Source organism: Arvicola amphibius, chromosome 4, assembly GCF_903992535.2.
Source record: "Arvicola amphibius chromosome 4, mArvAmp1.2, whole genome shotgun sequence".
In the NCBI taxonomy this organism is placed as follows: Eukaryota; Metazoa; Chordata; class Mammalia; order Rodentia; family Cricetidae; genus Arvicola; species Arvicola amphibius.
Window position 1 is genome coordinate 51,193,079 of NC_052050.1, and position 12,272 is coordinate 51,205,350.

The following is a 12,272-nucleotide window of genomic DNA, read 5'->3' on the forward strand; positions in this document are numbered from 1 at the left end:
CTGTCCTGGCGGCCTCGGCCGTTCTCCGGACAAACTCACTGAGTGAAGCGGCAGGGCCATGACCTTTGGGGCGCTGCTGCTGCTTCTGGGGGTGCTCGGGGCACCCTTTGCCCCAGGTAAGTCAGTCTGGGCCCTGAAGAGGCAATGACCGCGGTAATGGTCGCTGACGGCCACCCGAGGGTCACTTAGGGCTTTCCTTCGTCAGGCGCCCGCGGCTCGGAAGCCGAAGGCCGACTGCTTGAGAAACTTTTCTCGGACTATGATAACTCGGTGCGGCCCGCGCGGGAGGTGGGAGACCGCGTAGGGGTCAGCATTGGCCTCACCCTTGCGCAGCTCATCAGCCTGGTGAGGGCGCCTTGCGGGTGGAGGTCGCTGGGCGGGGCAGACTGGGGGAGTGGCTTTAGAGGCATCCCGGAGGAGTGGCAGCCTGGAGGCGGGGTCTGAGGTGAGATGGATAGGTCGTGGGCGGAGATCGGGTGGAAATAAGAACCAATGAACGAGCACGTGGGCGTGGCATATTTGACGGGTCCTGAATACTGCTGTTAACCCGCCGGTGGGCGGGGTTTGAGGCGGAGCTGAGGCCGAAGGACCGGCTAGGGGGAGGACCTCGAGGCGGGGCCGTGTTGTATTCCCTCCGGGTCCAGCAGAGCTGGGTGCTCAGGGAGTCAAGGAACAGCCCGGGGCGGAGAGTCTGTGAACTAACCACTGGGTGTGGCCCGTGACTGAACCAGGAGGTGAAAGACTAGGGAAGCAGGCGGCGAGATCTGATGTTTCGAGGCAGAGGCGGGTGATACCCACTCAACTTCGAGGAGATGGGGTTTGTACCCAAGAAGATGCAGCTTAGAGAAAGGGGGTAGATTTTTTTTTTGAGAAAGTGACCCCGAGCCTTCATTTCTTCCCACTTCATTTCATTTCTGCCTTAAAATTTTCCCTTCTAGAACGAGAAGGATGAAGAAATGAGCACGAAGGTGTACTTAGACCTGGTACGGAGACCCCGTGGGTTAGGGAAGGGCATCCTGCCTGCCACATTACATTAATCTCTTGGAATGCTCAGCCCAGTAAGACTTTTTTGTATAATGACATCATAAAACACACATATAATAACCGAAAAGGAAGCTTCTATAAACAATTCCTTCCTAACTGTTTAAAACACAAATTTGGTGTCATTAATTTGTATTCTGATCCTTTAAAACCACTGTAGTAGAGGATGTCTAATACAGCCTTTTCAATTACTTTTTAATTTGTTTTATTTTTAGTTTTTGTGTATGGGTATTTTGCCTGAATGCGTGTCTGTGCACCTCATGCATGCCTAGTGCCCATGGAAGCCGGAAGAGGGCGTCCGATCCCTGGAACTAGAGTCACAGCTGGTTGTGACTTCCTTGTAGGCACTGGGAATCAAACCTTGGTCCTCTGGAAGAGATTCAGGGCCATTACCCACTAAGTCATCTCTCTAGGCCCCCATCTGATTTTAGAGACTAAAAAAAAATAGAGTTGATTGCCAGAGGAAGGAAACTAGTTGGTGTGAATCCCAGAAACTGGAGGCAGAGCCAGAGCCCTTTCCCCTTGCCCCGCAGGTCAGGCCTGAGCTACTCCCCTTTGCACCCTCTTCCTGGGTAAGTCTCTCCCCAGCCTCTGGCCTGAGCAGTCCTTTAGCCTCTGTTTCCTTAGGAGTGGACAGACTACAGGTTAAGCTGGGATCCTGCAGAACACGATGGCATCGACTCTCTTGGCATCACCGCTGAATCCGTGTGGCTTCCTGATGTGGTGCTAATGAACAAGTTGAGTCTTTCCAAAGCCTGGGGGCGCGTGGTGGGGGGCAGTAATGAGGTACGGCTGGGGAGGGTGTCTGGAAGACAGATCCAGATCCCATAGGAAAGGATCTCTTTCCTGCAGCAATGATGGAAATTTTGACGTTGCTCTGGACATTAACGTCGTGGTATCCTCCGAGGGCTCTGTGCGCTGGCAACCCCCTGGCCTGTACCGCAGCAGCTGCAGCATCCAGGTTTCCAGGCTTTGTCTGTTCTCGGACTCCCTCACTCCCCAGCTGCTCCCAGTCTTGTATCCCTCCTCACCCTCACCTCTTGTTTGCCCCGACTTCCCATAGCCCTGACAACACTTTCTTTGGTTTTCAGCCTTCCATAGCAATTCTCTGCCGTTTCCCTGGTGACCCCTTCTCTTTTGTAACCGCCATCCAATGACCTCCCAATCTTCCCCAGTCCTTCCCAGTCCTCTGGCAGCTCCAGTGTCTTCCCCTCCATTCAGGTCACCTACTTCCCCTTTGACTGGCAGAATTGCACCATGGTGTTTAGTTCCTACAGCTATGACAGCTCTGAGGTCAGCCTGAAGACAGGCCTGGGTCCTGACGGGCAGGAGAGGCAGGAAATCTACATTCATGAAGGGACCTTCATTGGTGAGTAGGCGAGGGTCTCACGTCCAAGGGTGACAAACAAGCTCCCATATCTGTGCTCAGCGTACACTGGTGGGGTCAGCAAGGTGGGGATGACTAGCAACGCTGCAAATATGGACACTGAAGCCAAGTGTGGTGACTGATACTTTCAATGTTAGCGCTTGAAAGGCTGAGGCAGGAGGATTGCTGCACATTCAGGGCCAGGCTGGACTACATTCAGAGACCTTGATCTTTCTTTCTTTTATTATTTATTTATTTAGAGACAGGGTTTTCTGTGTAACAATCCTGACTGTCCTGGAATTCACTTTGTAGACCAGGCTGGCCTCGAATTCATTGCCTCTGCCTTCCAAGTGCTGGGATTAGAGACATGTGCCACCTCTAGCCAGATGAGACACTGACTCTTAAAACAGTCAAAAAACACACAGCACACACAGAGGAGATGAGATGGCTCAGGGATAAAGTTCTCACAGTGTAAATCTGACAACTTGAATTCAGGCCCTGGAACCTGGAAGGAGAGAACTCCCAAAAGGCCTCTGACCTTAGAATTTACACAGTGGCATGTGTATACACACACACACACACACACACACACCACTATAATAATAATATTATTATTAAAAACAGAAAAGTATGGAAATTGAGAGCTGTTTATTGGAGAAAGGCTGCCTAGCAGTATGCTATCCCAGGCACTAGCTAGTGCTATGACACCTGAGTTTGCCTCCTCTGTCCCCTCCTCCAGAGAATGGCCAATGGGAGATTATCCACAAACCTTCTAGGTTAATCCAACTTCCAGGGGATCCTAGAGGAGGGAAGGAAGGACATCGCGAGGAAGTTATCTTCTATCTCATTATTCGGCGGAAGCCTCTCTTCTACCTGGTCAACGTCATCGCCCCCTGCGTCCTCATCACTCTCCTGGCCATCTTTGTCTTCTACCTCCCGCCAGATGCAGGTAAACAGCAAGGGGTCCCAGCTCTCCAGAGCACCAGCCCGGCCTTTTCTCCTCACCTTTAGTCCAGGTTGGGTTGGGGTTTTTTTTTCTTTGTTTTGTATTTTTAAGATGTATACCTTTAATCCCAGCACTCGGGAGGCAGAGGCAAGCAGATTGCTGTGAGTTTGAGGCCAGCCTGGTCTACAAGAGCTAGTTCCAGGACAGGCTCCAAAGCCACAGAGAAATCCTGTCTCAAAAAAACAAACAAACAAAAAAAAAAAGATGTATGTGTGAAGCCAATCGGACACACCTTTACTTTCCAGCACCTGGGAGACCGAGGCAGGTGGATCTCTGTGAGTTCAGGGTTGGCCTGGTCTACAGAGAGAGAGTACAAAGTTACATAGAGAAACCCTGTCTCAAAAAATCATTTAAAAAACAACAACCAAACAAAAGATGTATGTGTGAGCCAGGCAGTGGTGGCAAGTTCCAGGACAGCCAGGGCTGTTATATGGAGAAACACTTTTCAACCCCCTCCCCCCAGAAAAGATTTGTGTGTGTGTGTGTGTATGTGCACACGTGCGTGCGCTCAAATGCCCATGGAGGTCAGAAGTGGGGCACTGGATCCTTTGTAGATGGAGTTCCAGGCATTTGTGAGCCTCCTGAGGTGGGCCTTGGGAGCTGAACTCCAGTCCCCCGATAGAGCAGTGGACTTGGGAGCTGAACTCCCATCCTGGAATTGAGCAGTGGTGTAGTTTGTTTCTCTGTAGCTGTGATAAAAGACTTACAGGAACCAAGTTCTGGGAGGAAAGGGTTTTATTTGACTTAAAGGTCACAGTTCATCACTGAGGTTAGCCAAGGCAGGAGCTCAAGCTAAGTGAGCACAGACCATGAAGGAACACTGCTTACTGACTTGCTTCCCCTGACTTGTTCTGCTTGGCTCCTTTCTTTACACAATCCAGGGCCACCCACCCAGGAATGGCAATGTCCATGGTGGACTGGGCTCTCCTACATCAATTAGCAATTAAGGAAGTGCCCCCATACATACTCAAAGGTAATTCCTCAGCTGAAGTTTCTTGTTCCCAGGTATGTCAAATTGACAAACTGAAGCTAATCTTGACAAGCAGTAAGTGTTCTGAACTACTGAGCTAACTCTCTAGCGCCCAGGATAGTTTTCTTGCCAACTCAAACCCTCATCAGTTGGATATCAGCAATCCAAGGTTCCCCCCCCGTGTACAATTAAACCCCAATACAGGCCCTGCACCCCCTCTGCTGCTGGCTTCTCCTCACCAGTAACGTGTTCACTATTCCTTCTGGAGTCCTAGCCTTCCGTTCACGGCGTTCCCACATCCATGACAAACCAAATTCCAAGCTAAGCCAACTTTCCTTTTTCTGTTTTCCATTCCTAGCAAATAACCCCCCTCCTCCCTTCAGACATCAACTGCTGCCTTACTGGCAGTCTCCCTGGGGAATGACAGTTGACTTTTCTCTATAAGGAAGTACAATATAGTAACAGGGTAACCCTGGTCAAATTCCATAATGACTCTGTGTCTGAGTCCCCTGGTCAGGAAATGGGACAGCCAGTGTCCCTACTACATAGAATTATTTTGAAGATTAACTGGTTAATAAAACTATACCCAGTACCTAGCTGGATCTATGTAAATGTGTTTTTTTGTTTGTTTTTTAATTACTTTTGAGCAGTTGATATAAGGCAATACAATAGAATTTTTCGTATTAATTCTAATCTTTACAATAACCTTTCAGGTAAGTGCCGAATTCTCATTCCCTTTTCTAGAGAAGGGTAAAGAGGCTAAGGGAGTCAATGCATTTGCCTGGCATCATGTTCAGGTTAGTACCAGTCCTACTCAGAGACCTTGCTTCTGGTGTTTCCCTCCCTGCACCTGGAAAGCTGAGGCAGAAGAATTACCAAGAGTTTGAGACCACTGAGTATGAGATTACCTGGAGCTTCTTAAGCACGAGCTTGTCTCAAAAAAAAAAAAAAATCCACCAAAAAAAAAAAAAAAAGCATTAAAAAGCCGGGCGGTGGTGGCGCACGCCTTTAATCCCAGCACTCGGGAGGCAGAGGCAGGCGGATCTCTGTGAGTTCGAGACCAGCCTGGTCTACAAGAGCTAGTTCCAGGACAGGCTCCAAAGCCACAGAGAAACCCTGTCTCGAAAAACCAAAAAAAAAAAAAAATCCAAAAACATAGTAAGCAAATATGAAAACAAATAAACAAAACCCATCAATCAAGTCCTCTATCCAGGAAGAGAGAAAGAGAGATGCAGTTGGAGAATACACCTCCAGGTCCAGCAGGAAGGCTCCACAGGCAAGACGCTTGCTACCAAGCTTGACGGCTTGAGTCCGATATGGAGCCCACAGGTTGTTCTTGAATATCTCTAGGTGCCCTATGACAGGAACATGTGCACACACACGCGTACAATGTTAAAAAGAGAAGGAACCCACTTACAAGTATAATCACTCCTTTCTAGAACAGGGCAATCTTGAAACCTAATATTACAGGACCAAAATAGAGTGAACCATATGGCTTATTTCAATACCTTTCATGAAGTTTGTAAGGCCTCTTGTATGACACAGAGAGAACCAGCCTCTTTTGTATACCATTTTATTTTTAGATTCTTCAAATTGCTATATTGTTCTTGGAAAAACTACAGAGATTGGTCTATTCATTCATGCAACTAGATCTGAGGAATTCTGTGATATGCTAGGCACTGCAAATGCATCAGGGAATAAAAATAATAAAATTGATTGGCTGTAGTTCAGTGGTAGAGGCCTAGAGCAGGTATAGGTAGAGCTGGTCTGCCATACAGGAAGCCCTGGATTCCATCCCTAGCACTGCGGGGAGGGGGCATAGCAAGAGGCGTAGTATAGTTGATAGAGTGTTTACCTTGTATGTATGCATGAAGCCCTGAGTTCAGCCTCCAGAACCCATCTGTAAACAAACAAACAAGAAAATAAAACCACTGGCCTTCCTCAGTCTACATTCTAGTGAGGAAGTCAGTCAACAAACTAATGTCTGCTGTCGTACAGTAGAAAAGGACAAGTTTTTGTTGTCATTGTTGTTTTGTTTTGTTTTTCAAGACAAGATTTCTCTGTAGCCCTGGCTGTCCTGGAACTCACTTTGTAGATCAGGCTGGCCCTGAACTCAGAGATCTGCCTCCCTCTGCATCCTAAATGCTGGTATTAAAGTTGTATGCTACCATACCTGACTTCTAGACAAGTTCTAAAAAAGAAAATAAAACAAGAAGGGGTTTGGAAAGATTAAAATGGGAGTGGACTCCTATATACTAGCACTCAGAAACAGGAGAATCAAGAGTTTGAGGCTAGCCTAGGCTACACAAAGAGTTGCGGGTCACTCTCAGTACAAAGTGAGGTCTTGTCTCGAAAAAGAGCTAGGAATGTAGCTGACAGGGAAAAGTATTTGCCTATTATGCATGAAGCCTTTGACCCCTCTCAGAGAATAAACTAGACATAGTAGCAAAACTCTGTAATCCTAGCACTTGGGATGGGGCTGAAGGTAGAAAAACCAGAAGTTCAAGGTCATCCTTGTTGAAGGAGAGAGGGCCTGCTTTTCGTCCCAGCCACCCAGCTAGCTTAACCCCTGAAATAATCACACAGAAACTGTATTCATTTAAACACTGCCTGATCCATTATCTCCAGCCCCTTATTAGCTAACTCTCACATATTAGTTTAACCCATCTCCATTAACGTGTATCGCCACTTGACTGTGGCTTACCGGCATGAGTCTAACCAGCATCCATCTCGAGCAGGAGAACCATGGCGTCTGCCACACTGCCCTTCCTCCCAGCAACCTGTTCTCTTTTCCATGCCTTTCTAAGTTCTGCCCTATCAAAAGGCCAAGGCAGTTTCTTTATTCAACCAATGAAAGCAACACAAATACAGAAGGACCTCCTACACCACATCCTCTGTGAACTGTGAGTGCTAGGCAAGCCTAAGACATGTGACATCTGGTCTCAAAAATTAAACAGACCTGGAGAGGTGGCTCAGCTGATTAAGGCATTTGCTGCCAAACCTGAAACAGCTTTGATAGTGAGGGAATTAGGTTGTAGCCAGGTTAAGTTTGGGATGTCTGTTACATATTCAACAGAAAAGTTGAGTAGGCATTTGGATGGAAGCCTGAAGTTCAGAGGAAATTTGGGCTGGAGGAACAAACAGCAGAGAGATTTGTAAACAAATGACTTTCCCAAAAGCCTACCCTTAGGTTGGAAACATGACCATTGATTATGCCTTAGAGGCTTCCTTCTGATAAAGACTAATACTTATGATAGTGTGTTAGCCCATGCCTTTAATCCCAGCACTTGAGAGGCAGAGGCAGGCAGATCTCTGTGAGTTTGAGGCCAGCCTGGGCTACACAGCAAGTTCCAGGCCAGTCAGGACTACATAGAGAGTTCTTGTCTCGATAAAATAAAATGTGGTTTTTTGTTGTTGTTGTTGTTGTTTTTTTTTTTTTTAAAGGACTAATTCTGGTTTCTCCTCTGCTTTCCAAGGAGAGAAGATGGGGCTTTCCATCTTCGCCCTGCTGACCCTTACTGTATTCCTGCTGCTGCTGGCAGACAAAGTGCCCGAGACCTCCCTGGCAGTCCCCATCATTATCAAGTACCTCATGTTTACCATGATCCTCGTTACTTTCTCAGTCATCCTTAGCGTTGTGGTCCTCAACTTGCACCATCGCTCACCCCACACCCACCAAATGCCCTTTTGGGTCCGCCAGGTAAGAGAGATCTCCAACCTGTCTTACTTCCTGATCTTACAATCAACCCGGTGTGGGAAAGAATGAGGCTAGCCTGGGCTACACAGTAAGGCCCTGTCTGCAAATGACAGAAAAAAATATTAAAAGAAGGAAGAGCATCCTTGTGTTGGCTCTGTGTCCAGAAGCTGCTCCACCCACCAGGCTGGACTTAACTCCAGCTGGCATAGTGTTGAAGTGCGGAAGCCTCATCACTTCCTAGGTCCTGCATGCCCTTCATCCATTCTGCTCATTCAGAGGGCCAGGGAAGCCTCAGTGTAAATGCCATCAGGGTAGAAGACTTTTGAATCCTTAATTTTTCAGGACAACTCCCAGCCGGTTAAAGACCTTTTTGTTTTGTTTTCTCTGTGTAGTCCTGGCTGTCCTGGAACTCTGCAGTAGACCAGGCCATCCTTGAACTCAGAGATCCACCTGCCTCTGACTTTTTAAAAAATATTTATTTATTTATTATGTATATAATATTCTGCCTGTGTGTATGATTGAAGGCCAGAAGAGGCCACCAGACCTCATTACAGATGGTTGTGAGCCACCATGTGGTTGCTGGGAATTGAACTCAGGACCTTTGGAAGAACAGTCAATGCTCTTAACCTCTGAGCCATCTCTCCAGCCCCTGGCTCTGATTCTTGAGTGCTGGGATTAAAAGTGTGAGCCACCACTACCAGCATAAAAGAGCTCTTTTAAAACAATGATTTTATGTGGATGAATATGCACTACTATGTGAGCCTGGTGCCTGAGGAGCCCTGAAGAGATCAGATGCCCAAACGGAACCAGGAGCCTCTGGAAGACCTTAACCACTGAGCCATCTCTCCAACCCTCATTAAAAATCTCTTCAGCAGCAGTGTCATGGTGGCACATGCCTTTAACCTCAGCACTCAGGGGGCAGAGGCAGGCAGACCTCTGAGTTCAGCCTGTGTAGCCAGGGATACACAGAGAAATCCTGTCTCAAAAAGAAAGCATTTTGTGCAGTTACATTTCTGTCAGTATAGCTCGGTGGGTCCATGAGTGCGCATGCACGGGAATGAGACTGTGGCGTGGCATAGATACCTGCTTCCAAGTAGACTGGAAAACATTAAAGCCCTCAATATGCCTCTTCCATAGATCTTCATTCACAAGCTCCCGCCATATCTGGGTCTGAAAAGGCCCAAACCTGAAAGAGACCAACTGCCCGAACCACATCACACTTTTCCTCCAAGAAGTGGCTGGGACCGAGGAACTGATGAATATTTCATCCGGAAGCCTCCAAGTGATTTTCTTTTCCCGAAACTTAACAGGTAAGACCTACACGCATCAGTCACTTGAGCAAGGGAGAACTACAGCTCCCAGAAAACCGTGGAAAAGCTCCCAGAGATAGTGTGGTCTAGCATCATGGGAGTTGTAGTAACCCTGCTGCGGCTTGCTTTTCGAGAAGGTGACATTTTAAAGTTTAAAGAACCAGAAGTTTGAGAAAGTCTGGAGAGGTAGCAAGGGCTTTCTCATGTTTTGAGAAATACAAGGCTATTGGAGGAGGCAGCTGGAGTAGAGTCTAGGCCACCGGAACTGCTTGTTCTCTTTGAACCCAGTGTGTGGCTAAACAGTTTCTCCCCTTATAGGTTTCAGCCTGAATTATCTGCCCCGGACCTGCGACGATTTATCGATGGCCCAACCCGCACTGTAGGTCTGCCTCAGGAGCTACGCGAGGTCATTTCTTCAATCAGCTACATAGCCCGACAGCTGCAGGAACAGGAGGACCACGATTCAGTAAGTCCAATGAGGTTGAAGCCCGCAGGCTCCACCCCAAAGCTCCAGCCCCGCCCTTAGCAGTCGCTTCCGTTTCTGATTGGAAGTGTGTTTGTTTTTGTCCCTCCTCCTGCTTGCTAACTGGCTCTTTCATAGCTGTCTGGTGGCCTGGTTCTTGAGCTAATTGCCTTTTTCTGTAAGGGGTGGGCTGGCTTATTATTATTTTTTCCCGCCTACCCTTAGCTGAAGGAGGACTGGCAGTTTGTGGCTATGGTTGTGGATCGTCTTTTCCTCTGGACATTCATCGTCTTCACAAGCGTCGGGACCCTGGTCATTTTCTTAGATGCCACGTACCATTTGCCCCCTCCCGAACCTTTTCCTTGAAGACCCGAGGATCTTTTTACCAAGAGTGGCAGGAGCTCTCAAGATGCAACCGCTCCTGTAAGAATCTAGTTTCTGGGAAGGCGCTGAAGTGGGACTATGGCTAGGAGGCAGGTGCCTTGGACCCACTTGAAATGCCATTATTTAGGATTTCGTCCTGCTGGGTTTTTGTTTTTATTATTTTTGAGACAGAGTCTCACTCTGTGGTCCAGGCTAGCCGGGAACTATGTATCCCAGGCTGGCCTCAAACTCCCAGCAATGTTACTTCCTTAACCTACCAAGTGTTGGGACTACAGGCCTGGTGAGCCCACACACATGGGTTTGGATTCTTGAAGCTACACTGAATGTGTAGCTTGGATCTCTAATGAAATAGAATTACAAGTCATAAGTAATAGATTATAAGCCTTTTGAGGACAGGAAATGTGTTGGCTACTCTGATGTCCCTAGCAATGTATACAGGTTCTAGCCTATAAGTGCTTAACATTCATTTCATGAAGAGAGGGGGAAAATTCTGAAATATATAAAAAAAAAATACTGCCTACAATAGAATGTTGTGATTAATCATTTTTGTCTTTTTAAGTTTCTATAATTTATATATTCTTGTAACAATTGCCACCTTTAGATTGAAAAGTTATTTCTTAAAGGTCTGCATTTGCAATGAGGAAACATTAAAAACAAAACAAAATCTTTAAAGATCTAGGAGTGACTGGGCGGTGGTGGCATACACCTTTAATCCCAGCACTTGGGAGGCAGAGAAGCAGGCAGATCTCAGAGTTCGAGGCCAGCCTGGTCCACAGTGCAAGTTCCAGACTGGCCAAGGCTACACAGGGAAACTTGTTTTGAAAACAAAACAAGGGCTGGAGAGATGGCTCAGAGGTTAAGAGCATTGCCTGCTCTTCCAAAGGTCCTGAGTTCAATTCCCAGCAACCACATGGTGGCTCACAACCATCTGTAATGGGACCTGCAGGCATACACACAGAATATTGTATACATAATAAATAAATAAATAAATATTTAAAAAAAAAAGAAAACAAAACAAAACAAAAAGAAGATCCAAGAGTGGTAGTGAATGCTTGTAGTACCAGAGCTTGGAAGACAGAGGCAAGGGGATTCAAGACCAAAGTCGGCTACATATTGAATTTAAGTTTAAGACCAGTCTAGATTGAGAGAGATTAAGAGGAGAGAGGGAGAGAGACAGAGACAGAGAGGAGAGAGAGAGAGAGAGAGAGAGAGAGAGAGGTCTCATTTTCTCATTTTCAGGCATAGTGGCTCAGACTTAGAATCCCAGTACTGGAAAGCTGAGGCAGGACTGCTGTGGGTTTCACCCCGGTTAGGCTACAGAGCGAGAGCCTGTCTCATACAAACAACCTTATTCAAGTTCTAATTTTGGCGCACATACCACTAAACTACTCAGGATGTTTCTATATCTGTAAAATGAAGCGAAAGTAGTATATACCCATAGGGAATTCCTATGTCCCAGCTTTGAAATGGTGTTTTGTTTTTGTTTTGCCTGTGTTCTTGGGCTTACAATATTTATTGGTTTTGGAGGAGTTGAAATTGAATCCAGGTCCTTGCAAACAGTAGGTCACTACTTACCAACCCTTATTTTTCCTTCATTTTTGAGTTCATGGTTTTGTTATTGTTGCTCGAGACAACTTTGAACTCTTGATACTTCTGCCTCTTTTAAGTACTGGAATCATGGGCATAATCCACCATGCCTGTTTTGTTTTTAGAAACTGGGTCTTAGTAAATTGTACAGTCTGGCCATCAACTCCCTACACGGCCTCTGACGTTCCATCTTCTTGCATTTGGAGTAACTAGGATTATAGGTGGGCATCACCATGCCCTACTGGCTGTTTTGTTTTGGTTGTTTTTGAGACAGAGTCTCGCTATGTAGCCCCAGCTAGCCTAGAACTTTATATAGACAAGGCTGGCCTCAAACTCACAGAGAGCCACTTGCTTCTGCTTCCTGAGTGCTGGTATTAAAGGCGTATAATTTTAAATCTGAATTAAGGGCTGGAGAGAGATAATTCTGAGGTGAAGAGCATTGGCTGCT

At 46.8% G+C, this 12,272-nt stretch overlaps 1 protein-coding gene across 1 annotated transcript; it reads left to right on the forward strand.

Moving 5' to 3' along the window:
- Positions 1-2: 2 nt before the first annotated feature.
- Positions 3-10,762, forward strand: Chrnb1 (cholinergic receptor nicotinic beta 1 subunit). The gene is made up of 11 exons (XM_038327079.1): positions 3-116; positions 206-345; positions 939-983; positions 1,669-1,778; positions 1,894-2,002; positions 2,263-2,410; positions 3,147-3,356; positions 7,860-8,083; positions 9,218-9,390; positions 9,709-9,856; positions 10,079-10,762. The coding sequence occupies exons 1-11, from the start codon at positions 59-61 to the stop codon at positions 10,217-10,219; spliced, it is 1,506 nt and encodes a 501-aa protein (XP_038183007.1). The 5' UTR covers positions 3-58; the 3' UTR covers positions 10,220-10,762.
- Positions 10,763-12,272: the final 1,510 nt, after the last annotated feature.